The following is a 19,480-nucleotide window of genomic DNA, read 5'->3' as shown; positions in this document are numbered from 1 at the left end:
CAACCATAGGCTCATACAAAAATATCTATACTTTTCATAAAAAAACACTCTTCAGTTGTAATTCTAACACATATTGTAGTAATATTCAAACTTTATATTAGTATACGAGCAAAAGTGTTGTGTGATTATATGTTATAAAGTGGAAAATAAAGGACAACATTAATTCTAGTTAATAATATCTTTTAATAACTCCAGCCCATAACATAACGAATAGAAAAAATCTTTTTGAAAAAAGTAAGACACCCGGTAGGAATCGAATCTGCATATCCTGGCTATATATATATATATATATATCTATCTCAGTAGTTCTTAACTATGTTCTTAACCTTGTTGGAGGTACTGACCCCCACCAGTTTCATATGCGCATTCACCGAACCCTTCTTAATTGGAAAAATAAAATATGATTTTTTTCAAATTCAAAACATATGTATATATTTTACTGGTGCACAAAATAAACCGTGCATCAACATCACTGTGTTCAAAGAACAAAACCAATAAAACACGATTTTCACACAAAAACAAAAACATAATAATGAATATTTACTGCAAATCAGTGTGACTACTGCTGTTGCCTTTCAGAGACCAGTTCAGAAATGCGCGGCTTCACACTGGCAAGTGCCACTCTCATGTCATTTTCGCAACAAAGTCTGTTCCTTTTCTTCGTTTTTATGTCCAGCATCCTCGAAAAGATTGCTCGCAAAGATATGTTGTAACAAACGGTATGAAAATCTCCAGAGCTTTCTTAGCAATAACAGGGTGCGTTACCATTTGTTGACACCAAAACGTTGAAAGCGTTGTTGTTCTGAAGAGTTGCTGTTGAACCTGGCTCTGCTGAATTTCAATGATTTCATCTAGGTATTCATCATTGACATCACTGTTGTCTCAACACTAAACGTGAACGGCTGTCATGTCATGTCATGTCAACCATGCTGGATATGACCGATATCGCCGAACCCCTGAGACTGACTCACCGAACCCCTGGGGTTCGATCGAACCAGGTTAAGAACCACTGATCTATCTAATCTAATGTTGTTTTAGTTTACTGAAAACAAATACGTATGGGTGACAAAGTTTAGTGTGCACCATTATTTATGTCGGATCTTAACACCCTACCTCCACCTTCGCCTATTAATAACGTATAAATAATAAGCCTTCGCCTATTACTAACGTATAGGTGTTTTTATTAATTTGGTGTCCCACGAAACACATTGCTCATCCCCAGTGTCCCGTCAGGTAAAAAAAAGTTTGGCAGACGCTGTACTAAACACATGACATGATTTTCTCTTAGGCATGCTTACATACTGTAGTCTACAATTTAGAAGAAATCTTTATTTAGCTACGTATTTTTTTCGACTTATACAAGGTATAAATGAGAACTCTGCCATTCTGGGCAGTGTTGACGTGTGTGTCCCTGATAAATATCTTAGAAATAGAGACCATCAGTTGTTCATTCTCCCAAGGTGTAGAACCAACCTGCCACTGGTAATGCCAATTGGGAGGGCGATAACTATGTTCAACGAAACTACTTCGGGTGTTGATATATTCCACCTACGTGAGGATGAGTATTATAGGTGGACGTTGTTTTGTAAATTCTTAAAATAGGTTCTGCTTAACCATCCGGTGGACTTCCTTGTACCTATCTAATTTATATTTTTTTGTATTTACCCATTTCTACTGTTTAATAACATACTATCTATCTCTGTCATGTTGTGAACGTCTTAAACTACAATTTGTAATGTCCACAATATGTTAAAAATAAATAAATTGAAATTAAATAAATTGAAATGAGTACGCTCAAGTGAAATTGAAACATAAAACCAAACCACTGATAAGGCCTTTTATATTACCATAAACTATAAGGTAAACCAATAAGTTTTTTAACGTAAGCGTAAAAACAATGAGATTTTTGTAATATCCTGTGGTGGGTTTTTCACAGCATTGAGCCAGTTTATAGATGCATTAGTTTTTCATATACATATTTACAGACAAAATAATCATTTACCTATATTATATGATTATCTTCTTTTTCTTTCGACCATGTCCGATCCTAATAGGATCATATGGGCCTCCACAGAGTAGAGGTTTGTATTAACAGATTTTGTTTTTTACGAGAAATGGATGTCAGCCACTTGCTCAACCTATTAGGTCCATACCCTGACAGACACAAATTGAAAAACAATATGTGTACTTGCCAGACCCAGGATTCGAACCTGGGACCCGCGGCGTGATAGTCCAATGCTTAAGCCGCGCGGCCACCGTGGTTGTATGATTATCTACGGTTTACTTTACGCATATTAGTGTGAAAATGCGTTGGACTATCACGCCGTGGGTCCCAGGTTCGAAGCCTGGGTCTGGCAAGTACACATAATTGTTTTTCAATTTGTGTTAGTCAGGGTATGGACCTAATAGGTTGAGCAAGTGGCTGACATCCATTTCTCGTAAAAAAAAAACAAAATCTGTTAATACAAAACTCTACTCTGTGGAGGTCCATATGATCCTATTAGGATCGGACATGGTTGAAATTGAAAATATTTTAAAACGATTGATACCATGGCCACCACATCCTAAGGCGGGCCCCCAGGCTAGGATCTATGGCGGGCCCCCTACCTATCGCTAAGGTTAAGGGCAGTGTGTTTTTTTACAGCAGTGTTCCCCAAATGGTTTCCACGGAACCTTAGGGTTAAGGGTATTCCGTGTATTTTTACCGATTTTTAAGTAAATCCAGTTGATTTATTGAGTTGTTGGCACTCAGCATAAATTATGAAGCACTGATCGCGACCTCATGTTGTGGTAGGTACCCAAGTAACATGGAACCCTTCGCCATATTATATTCGCCAGAAAACACACAAAATAATTATATACTTAACAAAATTCTACGCGTGAATTATCATTTAATTATATCAATCAAAATATCACATCAAATTATATCGCACAGACATATATTTTTAAATGCTAATAATCATTTTGGAAAATAGCGCCGCAGGCGACTTTTTTACTATTAGAGCAAATTTTTGGTGTGTTTTTCTCATTTAACTGATCGGCTTGCCACGCCGAGCCCCCTCTAAGCCCGGGCCCCCAGGTTAGAGCCCTGTCAGCCCCCCCTCCCTTGTGGGGGCCATGATTGATACACTGCCGAATTGCTTTTTTAGACCATGCTTTCTTTGATGTACGTATTGCATAATACCCCGTTTATACACAGTGACGTCCCTATCTATGTATGTAATATATTGTATGGATACATCACTAACAACACATATACCTACCACTAAAACTTACAAAATAAAATTTAGATATCAAAAGCGAGGTAATTATGTCAAATCAAGTGTGAGGTTCTATTAAAATTTTATTAATACAACGTTTTTCTTAGCTCGTATTCTTATTTGTCCGGTACAAATCTTGCAATCGATGTTTAACTAACTTCCCGACTAGCTAGACATTTGAAACTTTTAGAACAAGTATATCAGAACACGATGCCAATGCATTTTTTTAATACTTTTAGCCATCTTCAAGTAGAATTGAATTAATTTTCAGTTAATTCTGTTTTGTATGAAAAGCTGTTTCGACACCATTATTGGTTATTGGTATTAGCGACAAAATTATTAATATATACGTGCGTTACTATGGAAATCAATATGACATTTCAGTATTATTTCTATCAAGTACCTACTTACTTACAAATTTTTTGATCGTTTAAGCTAGTCAAGTCAAGTTTCTATGATTCAACGGAAGATTTAAAAACGTTGTATATAAAAAGTTCTTTTTATCTTGTAATTATGGTTGATATTGCTGATACATTTGGTTTATACCAGGGGTCGGAAAACCGCGGTTCGCGAGCCGCAAGTGGGTCTTTGGGTATTGGCGTGCGCTCTTTGCCAAATTCCCAATTTTTACATAAACGTTAGCAAAATTCACAATTTTTATTTTTTGTCATTGATTTGTACACTTATTATATTATATAATGACATTGTCGCGAGCCTAATTTTTCCTCCGTGATGGTTGATGCAAAAAGGTATGATTGTTGTTGTTTTAAATCCGTTCATTGCAAACCTCCACTCTGTGGAAACCTATATAATAATATAATCTTATTAGGATCGGGCATATATATATAATATACACACACAAATAAAATAAAACATTACAAATAAAAGCATCTATTAGTCACATTGGGACAAATAAAAATATCTATTAGTCAGCTTGGTGAGAACACTAAACAGTTTTTCCTCGTTATGTTGTTAATTTAAATGCCAATTTGAGATGACATTTAGACAAGTAACGACAATGACGTCCCGTGAGGATAGGCAGGCCATGAGTTGCGTGGGTGTGGCACACTATATAATAAATGATAAGAACGAATACAAATATTACAATTTTTAAGAGGAGCATGCGGTTTTCAATGAAGCAGACGATGATGTAACTTCATTATAAAGTACCAGCATATTAGTTTTAAATAATAATTACAAGATAAAAAAAACTTTTTAAATAAGTACTTACAACGTTTTTAAATTTTCTGTTGAATCATATAAACTTGACTTGACTAGCGTAAATGATCAAAAAAATTTGTACTTGACATGTCATATTGATTTCCATAGTAACACACGTACATATTAATAATTTAGTTGCTAGGACCCCAGACTCCTAGCAACCGATAATGGTGTCGAAATAACCTTTCATACAAAACAGAATTAACTGAAAATGAATTCAACTCTACTTAAAGATGGCTAAAAGTATTTAAAAAATGCATTGGCATCGTGTTCTGATATATTCTAAAAGTTTCAAATGTCTAGCTAGTCGGGAAGTTAGTTAAAAATCGATTGCAAGATTTGTACCGGACAAAGAACCACCGGACAAATAAGAATACGAGCTAAGAAAAACTTTGTAAAAAATCAACTAAACCCTTCCTAAGCCAAACCATAATGGTTTTGGCATATTTTGGGCGATACGACATAATAATTGTGCACACTTTTTTATTCATACTTATTTGTTTTCGTTGGATTAAGAATACATATAACACATCGTCACTGTTCTGGCAGAAGACACTAATTCGAAAAAATGACATATTGAGTTAGTTATACCAAAATGTTCCTTATTTACCGTCTGAAAACCTTCTTAATAAATAAACAGTCTTTATTTTAAAGTCATCCGTTTTACGATTACTTAATAAACTCACATGATAGACCATTTCAAACATTTTAAAAGCTTCAAAGTCAAATTACTCAAAACTAGTATTCTCGAGTTAGTGTGTTCTGCCAGAACAGAGACGACATATTGTTGGTTCATTTTTAAAAAATGTTGAAAAAGATGTTCGAACCAAACTATAATACCTAGATTACTATTATATTAAACTATAATCTATAACATATCAAAATTTATGTACGATTTAAATGCATCATTTTAGATATTTTATAGTTAGACGAGTATTTTTTGACTATTATCTATTATGGTTTTATGATTGGAACACCATCTGTAAAGTGTAGTCTCATTTCAATGAAAACAAATACATATGACTGATCTTAATAGCCTACATCCACCCTTCGCCACTGCGTGATATAATAGTATCAGCGCATGTCAGCTGTAACGTAGAAGACTTGATATAAAAGTCACACTGTACCGGATATAGGTACTCTGTGAACAAAAGTTGTTTATTCTTCTTCTAATTTCCGCTGTGGAACCCTCTCCCCCGCATTCATTTCTCGCAAGGAACTCTCAGAAATAATTGGAACTGAAATACATAACGGGTAAGGCGATAGCAGGTAACCAACTCGAGTAAGGAAGAATCCGGATTAAACTTAAGCCTCAATTACATCGAGCTGTTTATTGGCGAATTTAAAAGCGGGCGATTCAGCTACTGCGATTTGATGATTACACACAAAACTTTCCATTCGCTGAGAAGCCACAAGCCAGCGACTATTTTGACAGAACGTAGTTCGTTTTTTTACCGGGAGGTTGGTACTGCGCTCTACTCCGCAGATGCAGAAGGCCCACACGCCGGCGTGTAGCGTGTAAAGTTGACCGGCTTTCAACTTTTCTCGGTAGAGTGTTTACAACCTGCTTATTAGCTTTTACACTGGGCGACTTTACAGGCAGATTGTAAATTCGCCAATAAACAGCTCGTAAAGAAGCTCAATGTAATTGAGGCTTTACACACGTCGTGTCAAGAATACGTTTTACGTCGAATACTGAAAACTGTTCTCGGTTTATGCATTTACGCTCATTTAATGTTGGTGTATTACACACACTATTTCACGTCCATAATGCGTGCTTCATTTTTGTAGGACACTCACACATTCAAAAGCCTCCATCAACATGCGGCGTATTGAATATAGCCTATCGGTATTCTATTTATTATCTGTTCTGTGATTCCTCTTGTATTATATTATAGCCAACCCGTGCAATGATCTTGTTTTTACCTGAACTGGTTTCTTTTCTAAAACAAATGTTTTGAACCACTAATATTGTCTTATCTTTCATTGTGTACCTATATTGATTTATCGTCGGCTTAATTCTAAGATATCGTAAGTCAGTTTAACCTAAGTGTTTAGGAGGCAGTTAAAACTAAATATTTCAACTTACGGAATCAAAAATTTATACTTTTTTGTTGTAGGATAATCTTTCACTATTCTGAATTATACTTTAAACAAAATATTTAATAATTTTTAAATTATAATGTATCTACAGGACTTACCTGTTATTAGAACTATCAAGCGTATGAGTTACGTGTTATTATCGAGTCAAACGCAGCTTACTCACTGACATTCAGTGTTGCCATTTTTTTAAAGTGGAACTATAATACAGAGCCTTCAAAATTATAGTATTTGGGGAAAAAATATAGTACGCGTTGTCATCAGCTGTTGAAAATGTACAGTTTTTTTGTTTCTCAGAAAAGAAATAACAGAATTTGAGAAACTCCGAGACCCCTTTTTATTTAGGTACCTCTTCCGACCAAAAATGCTTAGCGAAGAAGTCAAGAAATTTCATTTTAAACCAAAGTCAAGGGATTTTTTAACGTTTTTCGAGCATTTTTTTCCAAGTTCTCCAAATCCTCTTATATTGCGAAATTATAGTACTTTGCACCAATTTATCGAACGAAAATATTGAAATTTTAGTACTTTTTACATATTTTTTCCGATATTCAAAATTCTAGTATTTTGGGCGTACTATACCTGTTTTATATCGTACATAGTACGTGGACAAAAATTATAGTACAGATACTATAATTATAGTACGGTTGGCAACACTGCGTGACATTATAGCTTGCAAACTTATGACTTATGACAATATATGATGTTCGACTGGCTGTCGAGACACTACCATAGATTATATAGGTACGGCATGTTATATGAAAGTATGGTAAAAAAGTATGGTGAGGCAGGCTGATAATCAATTTGCGGCAAAATTTCCACATTTGGGTACGTTATAATGACCAAAGTAAATCCTACGTGATGCCCCGATTTTTTTTTATCGCGTCGCCATTTCTCGTAAGTTTGTCGGCTATTGTTGGCCTGCTTCATTCAGTTGTATGAAAAAGCCGATTTCCTACCCCTCTTTTTAATTAATACCTCTATGTATACGACACTTCTGAGATACGTTATGTTAGTTTACAATGTTTACATAATTATATCTCCCTTCCACTTGCATATTTGGATATTAAACGAATGAAATAGATGCGTTATCATACTTGTAAATTGAAATCACCAAAACATGAAATCTGAAGAAAAATGACTTACAATATGTTAAAATTAAGCCGACGCTATATTATGTTTTTAGATTGGTTGTGGGAGCCCCACGGGACATGTCAACTGCTGAAAACTATAAAAACATAGAGGAACCGGGCGCCATTTACTTTTGCGAAATTCCTTCGGACGGAGCGGATAATACGTGCCGGCAAAAAATATTAGACGCAGAAGGTATGATTTTGTTATTGACATGTTACATTACTGGATGAACTATAGAAATTTAAAATGACACAGATTTTCAGCGAGTCAGTCCAGTGGCGAAACTTACTATTTTAATATCAACTGACTGAACTCAATAAAATATTATACGCTCAATTAAGATTTGTCTCGAAAACCATCTGGCAATGTTCACGCGTAAGCTCTATCTAACTTGCACCTTTTTCTGACTACTTATAGTTATAGCGCCTGTACACGTGCATGGAATTACTGTCGGCAAAAGTGCTTATTTTAAACTATCATGACAATAACTGTTTACATGTAATGGTGCTGACTGTCTCTCCAATCGCATTCTTCAAGAGAAAGAGAGACGCGATGTTCTCATTTTATGGTACTGTTCGACAGGTTTGTAGATAATCGGCATAGACTAATATACTATATGTTAACCTTAAAACGAGTCTCTGTAGGGTGTAGTTCGGTTTTTTTATTGCCAGGTTCGCAGGCGCAGATATTGCAGGGTTCAATTGTCATGTGAAAATTCAGAAACTTCTGAACGTTCTTGATTCATGCATAAAATTTTGCAATTTGCACGATAATACGTATTTGCACGTGTATTTTTTGTTATGGCCGCGGTAATACGTACTGTCAGCAGTAAATCCACGCACGTGTAAAGGGGGTATAAGTAAAATGACTTATTCAAAGCTTTGAATTTAACACAATAACAAAAAGATAATAATTATACATCGACTGTGTTTAGGAAAAAGGTCGTAACCCTCGATTTTTCGAAAAGTGCTTTTATTAGATATTAACAATGTATACAACTAAATACACGTTCTATAAAAAGGAAGTAAGCCGCAAATGCCGAATTATTATCTAAATTCAGGTTTTAATTGAGATTAATTAAGTTTTAATTTAAGGAAAAAAGCATTTACTCTCAATTTTAATGATTTTTCTGCAATAGCTTACTATTATTAGATCGAAAATATATTACACCAAATCATCAATCATCATGCACCCAATGTCTGTGCTTATTTTTTTTTTAAATATTACACTAAAATCATTCAAATAACGTTTTTTGCCTCTCCTGTAAAATTTGTTCTGTGAGGGTTACGCCCTTTTTCCTAAACACGGTCGACATGAATTAAGTAAAAGAAATAAAAAAAGATACATCAATTAACTTCAAAGCAACAGTATTTTGAGAGCTGTGATTTATTTTAAAACCGATTATCTCAGAAGTAACTAAACTGACTTAAGCACTTTTACCCTGAAACCAGAAAATTTCATTTATGTGATTTTTTGCCTGCATGTATTGCCCCCAAATGTCAGTATTATGACGGTAATATAGTGAGGTATGGGTACTTTGTTCACAGGAAACAAGGCGCACAATGAAGCAAATGGAAAACAATATATGCACCGCAAAGAAAAAATGTGGTTGGGTATGGCGATTGATGGGTTACCCAACAATAATGACGCATTGGTGGTAAGAATTTAAATATAAAATAATTACAAGATAAAAAGAACTTTTTATATACTTACAACATTTTTAAATTTTCTGTTGAATCATATAAACTTGACTTGACTAGCTTAAACGATCAAAAAAAATTGTACTTGATAGAAATAATACTGAAATGTCATTTTGACATGTCATATTGATTTCCATAGTGACGCACGTATATATTAATAATTTAGTTGCTAGGACCCCAGACTCCTAGCAACCAATAATGGTGTCGAAATAACTTTTCATACAAAGCAGAATTAACTGAAAATGAATTCAATTCTACTTAAAGATGGCTAAACGTATTAAAAAAAATGCATTGGCATCGTGTTCTGATATATTCTAAAAGTTTCAAATGTCTAGCTATTCGGGAAGTTAGTTAAAAATCGATTGCAAGATTTGTACCGGACAAAGAACCACCGGAAAATAAGAATACGAGCTAAGAAAAACGTTGTAATAATTAAGAAGTTAGCCCGGTCACAAATACAAAATCTTCTCGGCTGGGACATGGTCGTAGATAAAAACGATCGACAAATATTGCAACTCTCTTCCGCATACACAGGCGGAACCATGCCGGGACAGTGACGTCACGCGGTTTGCCAAAAAAAAATGAAAAATCAGCATCTGCACATGGGTCGATACGACATTTTGCTATTATGCATACATCGCTACCTGAAAGCAACAGTGGAATAAGTCAATTATTCCCGTTTTGAGAAAATAGAACTTTAATGTCTGTTTCATACAAATTCAATCGTTTTAACTATATTATGTTTATTTTTTCTGTGTCTAATGCCGGCGCTCCATTGGCATGCAAGTCAGACGATTTTACAGTGTTCGGACTTTTTTTCGCGTGGAGCACCCCAGATCTGCAGACTTCTTAATCCGTAGACCAGGCTCGTTGGATTTCAAACATGTTTGATATTTTACTCTCCGAGTTGCCAGACTTCGTCCATCGATCACTATGTAAATTCGATTTGACATTAATACGCAATCATTCAGACCGAAAAAAAATCTGTATTGTTTTAAACATTTTCATTGATTAATATTTTAATTTACACATTAGAAAATGAGAGATTTATCAATTATTTTTTATTTGTATTTATGAAATTCATAAAATAAAACGTAAAACTTGTGTTGTTTTCACTGGTATATTATTTTATGCAAGTCTACATATAAATAACACAAAATTATAGGATACGACAGTACGATAATCACAACTCTTGAGTTTTGACAGCTCGACTTTTTTATTCATTCGTTGATCAGTAGCAAAGCATAGACAAATCGGACGATTTATTGTCCTTGGACTTTTGGCTCGCCAATGGAGCGCTGGCATTATAATAAATGAAAATGGTGAGATTTTTTGTCCAACATTATTAACAGTGGGTTATTTCAATTATCTCACTGTTGCTTTGAAGTTACATGACATTTTTTTTTAATAAATGCAACATTGTTAGTTATTAAGTATGGTACTTATTACAATATTTTAAAAAAACTCAGTGATTCATTGTGTAGGAATAGCTTTCAACAATAATTGACTAACATACTTTATCTCACTGTTGCTTTCACGCAGGGCTTTGAACCGTTATTTTTTTCGTGTCGGTTGTCTTTTCGGTTCAAGTAAAATAAATAAATAACGGTTTCCGGTTTTCAGTTCAGCTCCGAGTGATTAATTTTAACGCCTACAACAACTGATTTGGGGAGTAAGATCATGCTAACGCACGTGTTTGAGCATGTACCGAACCGAAAAAACCGATATTCTATTTTCGATTCGGTTCCGGTTTTCGTTCCGACAAAAATAACGTTTTTTTCCGGTTTTCGGTTCAGTTTCGGTTCGAAGCCCCGCTTTCACGTAAGGATATCCACAACTTTTCACGTGAAATTTGTTACACGCGACAAGAAGATGTTTTTTCTACAAATTATTAATTTAAGATGTTCACAACATGACATTAGAAAAAAGAAATATTATTAACAGTTCCGCTTCATGAATCTAATTAGTCAGCTAAATATGAAACTGTCGTAAAATGTATGAAATCATGGTGGAATCACTTTGTTAAAAGTGCGAAGCATTGTTTTTTCCAATCTTATGTGAAAAAATAAAATGAATTGGCAACACACGGGTAATAAATCAAACTTCATTCAAACTCAGTTTATTTCTAATGTAGTATGTTATTAAAAGTATTTTTTCTGTTATATTTTCGTTTTTATTTTATTTTCCATAAAAATTGATGAAAAAATCAATCCCGAAAGTTTCGGGATTATGTTTACCAATCCTGGGATTCATAGGTATCGAAAATAGTTCGGAATCCCGGGATTGGAATCCCTACCGCTGAGTATGTTGTATTTGTACCCATATTTTTAGGCTTGCGCACCCAGGTGGATTAATCAGATGTACCCTAAATTATACTTGGGAAATGGATTGTGCTACTCAACACCAAATACCAACAGAGAAGATCAGCCGGTCAACATGTTAAGACCCCTCGTCAACCAAAGTGAGTTATTTCCTAACAACATTTTCTCAACCATCATGATTTCCATATATTGGATCGTAATCCGCCAGACGCGGGGGGGGGGGTGGATTTGGGAGACCGGATTCAATACGATACCGAAAAGCATTTATTGAGACTTTTCTTTCTATAGGACGGCCCTACCATTTGATTAAAGTTTTGTACTATTCCGGTTGAATCCTTTTATAGAGTCACGGGATTTGAATTTTGGCATCTTCAGGAACTATGTACATTCACATGTGTATACCTATATACAATTCACTAAATTAACATAATACATATAATTCGCCACCTGAGTGCAACAGTGAGATAAAGTGAAAAAAGTCGATTTTGATATGAGTAGGTATGTCAATGGATTGCTGAAAGCTACACACCATAATGAATCACTGATATTTAAAAAAAAATATGTAATACCCAATTTAAAAGAAAAAATGCCACTGTTGCATTTATTACAATTATTGTCATGTAACTTCAAAGCAACACTGGGATAATTGAAATAACCCACTGTTAATAATGGTAGGTATACAAAAAATCCTACCATTATAAATTGCAGAAAAAACAACACTCGAAATGGAGAATTTTACGAACCGGAGCGCTCAGTAATTTTATGAAAATATTAACATAGTTAACTAATTTTATGTGTTTTATAAAAAAATAAGTGTGTGATTTTTGTTATATTTTGGCCATTCTAGCTCAAACGGTAAAATTATTTTTTCCATGAGATGGAACGACAATGTTGCCGATTTTACGACCCGGAACGGCGCTCCGGTGCGTTCCGGTCCATTTCGAGCCCTGAGAAAAAACAAAATAAACATGTAGTTAACTATTTCATTTGTATGACGCAAACATTAAAGTTCAATTATCTCGAAATACCATATTCCTTATAATGACGTAGCTGTTTACGTTAATGATCAAATTCGGTACCATTGACATATTGTGTCCACCATTACTAAAAGTGTTCAGATACATTAGAGTGCGGGTGTAGTATGCAATTGTGACAGTTAACTATGCTAAAAGTTAGATAAAATTATTTTAATCATTTTTTCACACCTGCACACCGACCGAAGCCGGAGATTGCCGAATGCTCACATATTGTCGGGTTACAGTATCATTATGTTTACAGGTAAACGAGTGTTCAAGGTACCTCAGAAATCACACTCATCGATTGATGGTGCCGATGAAACTTATTATGATTATGGGCAAGCCGGTATTTCAGCCAAGTTGACCAGCGACGGAAGTGAACTTCTTTTGGGAGCTCCAGGAATTTATATTTGGACAGGTAATCACAAAACATTCCGTCAACAGGTACGTTTTACGTACACGTGGTTAAAATTTGTTTGACACGTGTACTATTGGTTCACCGCCCTTTTACTAAAGTCTGCTCTAGACCATAGTTTCTTAACCGGTGGTCCGCGAAGATTTTTGGGTGGGTCGCAAAAATTTTCTGCAGTTCAAAAATAGTTAGTATCCATTTTTAAAAGCTTATAATATAATAAATATCTTTCAGAACTCGTGCACCAATGACCTCGCAATGAATTAACAAGTCATTTCCGGAATGAATGACACTGTCTATTGTATATAATCATAAATCGTTTATAAACCTAGAAACCCAATATTTGAAGTAGGGTTGTATTATATTTCGACAATTGTTTCAAAAATAGTGTAAATATAAATATTTATTATTTTTTTCCAATGTTGATGGTGCGCAAAACATTTTTTGGTCTATAGATGTAAAAAGGTTAAGAAACATTGCTCTAACTAGACCAATATCGATGAATCTTGCACAGCTTATAGACTACATTATTCATAATATCCAATTATTGAAGTTTCATTTCGATAGCTCAAAACGTTCCAAAGTTGAGATTAAACACAAAAATTATGCACTTCACTAGTAGATAAACTGATCAAATAGCAGTGGTGCTTATGATAGTATATGGTGGCAAAGTGTTAGAAGGAAATTTGCTCCGCAAACGATTTTTTTGCAATCACAAAACGAATTGATTAGAATAATGCTCCTTCAAATATTATAGCTTGAAGGGGTACATGCTCAGCGTAGGTCAAAATGGAGCTTTTGTTCTATTTTCAAAGCATGATCCTGGACATACTTTAAACGTTGTAAATAATCTATTTATATAATTTTGAAGCCTTATTATCCTTTGCCTGCATAAAGTATTTTTATTACATAATTCTTTTAAACCTCTCGCTCTAACCGAACCGATTTTTTTTAAATGGTACATGTTAAAACACGCGCGTTAACATCATTTTACTCCCTACTTCAATTATAGTTTGTCAATTTATGGCTACGGCCATATGTTGTAGATTAACCACTGGGAAATGCCAAAAGAAATGGCGTATTTCAAAAAAACACTACCTTATTCTTAGGTCAATAATTATTATATAGCAATCATTATTCGTAGGATGTTTATTACACTTGAATGGCCAAAGACAGCTTATAATTAGTATTTTTAGAATTATCTTCAAATGTGTTAATCTTGCCCATTTTTTGAATAATAAAATGCCTAATTTTTGTCAAATTTGGGATCACAGAGATTATCAATATAATTTTTTATCGTAAATATTTCACTATAATAATGTCGATATAAATTATACTGAAGGTTTTATAAATGCGTTTAAAAATTAATAAATGTATAAAATCTTAACGCCACTGCACATTTATGTACTGAAATATGACTATATTCTAAAATATTAGAGCGAGAGGTTTAAAAGAATAGTATTTTATGTAATAAAATTACTTTATGCAGTCATCAAATGTTTTAAATAAATATAAAGGATAATAAGGCTTCAAAATTATATAAATAGATTATCTACAACGTTTAAGGTATGTCCAGGATCATGCTTTGAAAATAGAAAAAAGCTCTATTTTGACCCACGCTGAGCACGTCCGCCCTTAATGACACGGTTAATTTCCTGGATATAAACTATTACATCATCATCTCAGAGGGTGCTGTGTACCGATCATGGTACCCCTTCCGCCAATGAAGTTTGTGAATGGTTTATCGTCTCTGCTTTTCTCTCTCGGGGACATTTTGTTGATTAAATCGCGGATTTTCATGATTACAGAATACATTATTGCATACAGGGTACAGCATATACAATTAATATTATATTAAAATAAATGAATTTGTGGATGGCGTGGCTTCATGGCATTGGATCCTCTGAGGATGCAATGCTTTGGGCGGTATCCACGTGTTTGCAGTGATGTTTTATATGTTATCTATTATAATATGATAAAATAACACTGAGCCATTCTTTTGAGACTTTGAGAGAATTCTTTTTAGTATACAACTGTGATGCATGCAGCGCTCGAAACGGGAAAATCTACGAACCGGAGCGGTCTACAGTTTTCTGAAGATATTCACATAGTTATCAAATTGTATGTGTTTTTTATAAAAATAAGTGTATTAGATTTTCTATTATATGGCCTATCTAGCTCATTCGGTCAAATTATTTTTTCCGCGAGACGGAGCGATAATTTTACTAATTTCACGAACAGGAACGGCGCTCCGGTCCATTTCGAGCCCTGGATGCATGTTATCAACAGTGGATTGGAGATCTTAAAAGCAAAAACATTATTATCATTATGTACCATTTTTAATAATAAATATTGGGTATTAAAAATGTATTTTCTCTATAAATAAACAGAAAATACATTTCATTGGAATTTTAGGAAAATAGACGTTTGTTTTAAATTAAATTTCAAATACAACTTCTAAACTTTTACAGTGGAACAATAATTTAACCACAGAACAGATTATTTATAAGTTCCCCGAATTTAACCTTGAAATTGCCCTGATTGTGATCTACTGCGCACGAATTACATAGGGTAAATTTAATTATAATTACCGTTACTATTTGAGACTGCTCTTACATGAAGCCTATTGCATCGTTTTTTCTCCCACTCGGCGTCGCTATAACTACGTTATATTTTCTGTTAAAACCATAGAGGTATTAAATTAAAGAGGGGCAAGGAATCGGCTTTCTCATACAGCTGAATGAAGCAGGCCAACAATAGCCGATAACTTACGAGAAATAGCGACGCGATAAAAAAAATTCATGGCATCACAGAGGATTTACTTTTGTCATTATAACGTATTTACCTATATAATATAATGTTAACGTTCAAATTTTGCCACAAATTGATTACCAGCCCGCCCCACCATACTTTTTCACCATACTAGCCTGCTTCACCATACTTTCATATAACCTTCCGCCCCTAGGTTAAAACTATCGAACTTCACGCTTATGTGGTATGTTTATATGTATGGTTTTTTTTAATATTTTAAGTTTATTTTTGACTTAAAATATGTTTATTTTTCTTTTTAATGTTTAAAGATATGTTGTTGACATGTTTAATTAATTAAAATATAAAATGTAAATTGTCCATAACAACATACAGTGTACTCTGCCGTAGGATGCCCCTTAAGGTTGAGAATTCAGCGTAATACTTATTCTTCTTTTCAGGATCTATTATAAGGTACAAAATGAAAAATGAAGACGGTCTATCAATTAAACCAACGCTGGATATCATACCGAATCCCTATTATACAGAGAACCTCACTGAATATTCATATTTTGGTAAGAATTTTGTTTATTATGTGAGTTACCCACGAGATTACCCACGGTGGCCGCGGGGCTTAAGCTTTGGACTATCACGCCGTGGGTCCCAGGTTCGAATCCTGGGTCTGGCAAGTACACATATTGTTTTTCAATTTGTGTGTGAGTCAGGGTATGGACCTAATAGGTTGAGCAAGTTGCTGACATCCATTTCTCGTAAAAAACAAAAAATACAAACCTCTACTCTGTGGAGGCCCATATGATCATATTGGGCTTCCTGTGTTTCTCAAACTAGGTAGTGTCATTTCCCTCCATTTTTCAAAATAAAAAGATGCTGTCACTTTATTTCTTTGTATGGTTTTTCGTCTGGATTCGGGACTTGGAGGTGGAAAATAACATCGGAATTGTGGTGGGAACGACGAGGTTTATTTACGTTAATATCTACTAATGGTTACATTTTTTATAATTTATTTTATGCTTAGCGCGAGTTAACAATGTTTACTGTCTGGCCGTCTGCCGCGTATTGTCCGCCACAGGGAACTCAGAAATAATGGGAACTGAAATACCCAACGGGTAAGGCGATAGCAGGTAACCATCTCGAGAATCCGGGTTAAACTTATACACGTGTCAAGAATACGTTGTACGTCTAATACTGAAAACTGCTCTCGGTTTATGCATTTACGCTCATTTAATGTTGATGTATTTCACACACTATTGCACGTGCATAATGCGTGCTATATTTTCGTAGGACATTTACACATTCAAAAACTCTGCTTCAGCGAGCGGCGTATTGAATATAGCCTATCGGTATTCTATTTATTATCTGTTCTGTGGTCCGCCATTTTATGTTTCGCTTTCAATGGAAAGCGCTGTCGAAAACGGCGACAATGGCGACGTTGCAGATATTTTTAAACGGCCGCAGTTTACAGCATTGCCGGCTTTATTATTATTTATTTTCGTGATCAACCCTTACTATTTGTCGGTTTGGTACCGATTTAGGCTTCTCCGGATTCACAGAGACATCCCCAAATGGGGACCATTTGGGAATGTAACAGTAGGTACATATGCAAAAGATTTAACACTCCTGTTATTGTAACATCTAATACCTTAGGTTACCCAGACCATTAAACTGCAAATATTTCAGTAAATATGCACTTCTTCATCTTTATTTTTCTGATTATCCCAGAATCATCAATATTACATCTAATTAAAATGTGTAGCGGCATGACTTCGAAAAGAGACCCACAGATGGCGATGCACATTGACTGGACGTCGCAAGCGCTATGTAGACAGATTAGGATTTAACTCTATGTTAACCACGTAATTTAGATATGTCACAGTCTTACAGCCAGTCAGCTTCGTCTGATTAGCTCTGACCCTTTTAATCATACACGTCCCCTTTTCTGAAACTAAGTACCTTAAGCCGCGTTGACACGGTCCAAGTACGATCCAAGTCTACTTGGATATGAATAATTAGTATGAAGATGTCTCATCCAAGTGACAGCTTCATACTATTTATTCCTATCCAAGTTAACTTGGATGGCACTCGATCCAAGTACACTTGGGCCGAGTGCCATCTTCATACTAATTATTCCTATCCAAGCTACTTGGACCGCGTCCTACTCATCCAAGTTAACTTGGATAGGAATAAATATTATGGAGCTGTCACTTGGATAGGAATAAATAGTATGAAGCTGTCACTTGGATGAGACATCTTCATACTAATTATTCCTATCCAAGTCTACTTGGACCGTGTCAACGCGGCTTTACACTCACAAGATTCGTTTCTAGTTGTCAAATGTGATGCCTACCTGAACTGAACTAATTCTTTGGCAAGTGGTTATTTGGTCGAGCGAGTCATCTATCTATTCTTAATCTATTTTTGTGTACCGTTTAAAGTATTCTCTGTTATTAAAACCCGGAAGTATTTCTATGATATAAATAAAACCATCATATAAATGCTATTATTTCAAAATCGCTAGCATTATCCAGCAGTGGTGAACCCAGGGGAGGGACAAGGGGCCCTGGCAATGTGTTACCCTGTTATGACTATGTGACCCTGTTATGACTAATTGTAGGCTGTAAGAATGTTTAGAAATACTTAAGTTTTGATGCATTTTTGATAAAATTAATAGCAACTATTGATGATGAAAAATCATATTATACTTGTTTATGTTTCCAAAATAGGCATTCCCTTTTACCTACTGTAATATTGTCAATCTCGTATGGTAACCAAACATGGTACGAGTATCACCGGAACAGACGGAATTTATTAATATAGTAAAGTGAAGGTTAAAGGAGTACGCAGTTGAATTTTGTTATATTTTTTGTGAGAATTTTAAATGCTTTAGACCCAGAACTTCAGATTCTGAAGCTTAAGAACCCTGGACCAGAACAGTAACCCGTAAAAGTGTTGTAACTCTAGGACAGGAATTCCAAACCCTGTACTCACGAGCACATTTACGTGCACCCACGAACTCATTTCTGCATTTTATATACCTATTTAAAAAATATATATAATTGTTTTATTGTTTTAATACCTATTTTATTGATTAATTGTAAAAATATTTGTAATCTTTGTGTTGGTTGATTGGATTTATTAAATTTATCGTCAATGTATGGTAGAACAACCAACCTAATTTATTTAATAAATGCTACACGTTTGAAAACCTCTGATCTACGTGATAAAGATATCTTGAAAAAAAAGTTAATTTTTTTAATTAAATGTAACATCCATAATAATATGTTGTCACCTCCGAAAGGAGGGGCGTAGGTTGCGCTGGACCCCCCCCCCCCCGTGATGAAGTAAGGTGTCAAGGTCATCGTATGCTGGCTTCTTCTTTCGGGGACATGCTTGTTGATTGATAACGCGGATTTACGGCGAAAACAGTGCTATTTTAATAAAGCTTTAGTTAGGTCAATGATTTTAATGCTAGGCACGAATTTAATGGCAAGGCTTCTAGAATTAATGTAGAGGTATAAAAAATGCAGGATTTTATTTCTATTAAGGGCTACAA

The 19,480-nt window shown here is 34.7% G+C and overlaps 1 protein-coding gene across 1 annotated transcript in view; it reads left to right on the top strand.

Annotated features, from left to right (window-relative positions):
- The window catches only part of LOC147074208 (integrin alpha-PS3-like), a 75,591-nt gene that overhangs the window by 7,242 nt on the left and 48,869 nt on the right, over positions 1-19,480 (top strand). The window contains exons 3-7 of the mRNA XM_085944018.1: positions 7,765-7,904; positions 9,260-9,369; positions 11,744-11,873; positions 13,012-13,167; positions 16,371-16,484. Coding sequence (XP_085800144.1) covers positions 7,765-7,904; positions 9,260-9,369; positions 11,744-11,873; positions 13,012-13,167; positions 16,371-16,484 — 650 coding nt within the window. The remainder of the gene's footprint in view (positions 1-7,764; positions 7,905-9,259; positions 9,370-11,743; positions 11,874-13,011; positions 13,168-16,370; positions 16,485-19,480) is intronic.

Source organism: Rhyacophila brunnea, unplaced genomic scaffold, assembly GCF_057557595.1.
Source record: "Rhyacophila brunnea isolate RB1 unplaced genomic scaffold, BYU_Rbru_1.0 scaffold_16, whole genome shotgun sequence".
Lineage (NCBI taxonomy): Eukaryota > Metazoa > Arthropoda > Insecta > Trichoptera > Rhyacophilidae > Rhyacophila > Rhyacophila brunnea.
The sequence above is the reverse complement of the archived record's forward strand: the minus strand, read 5'-3'. Positions and strand labels throughout refer to the sequence as shown.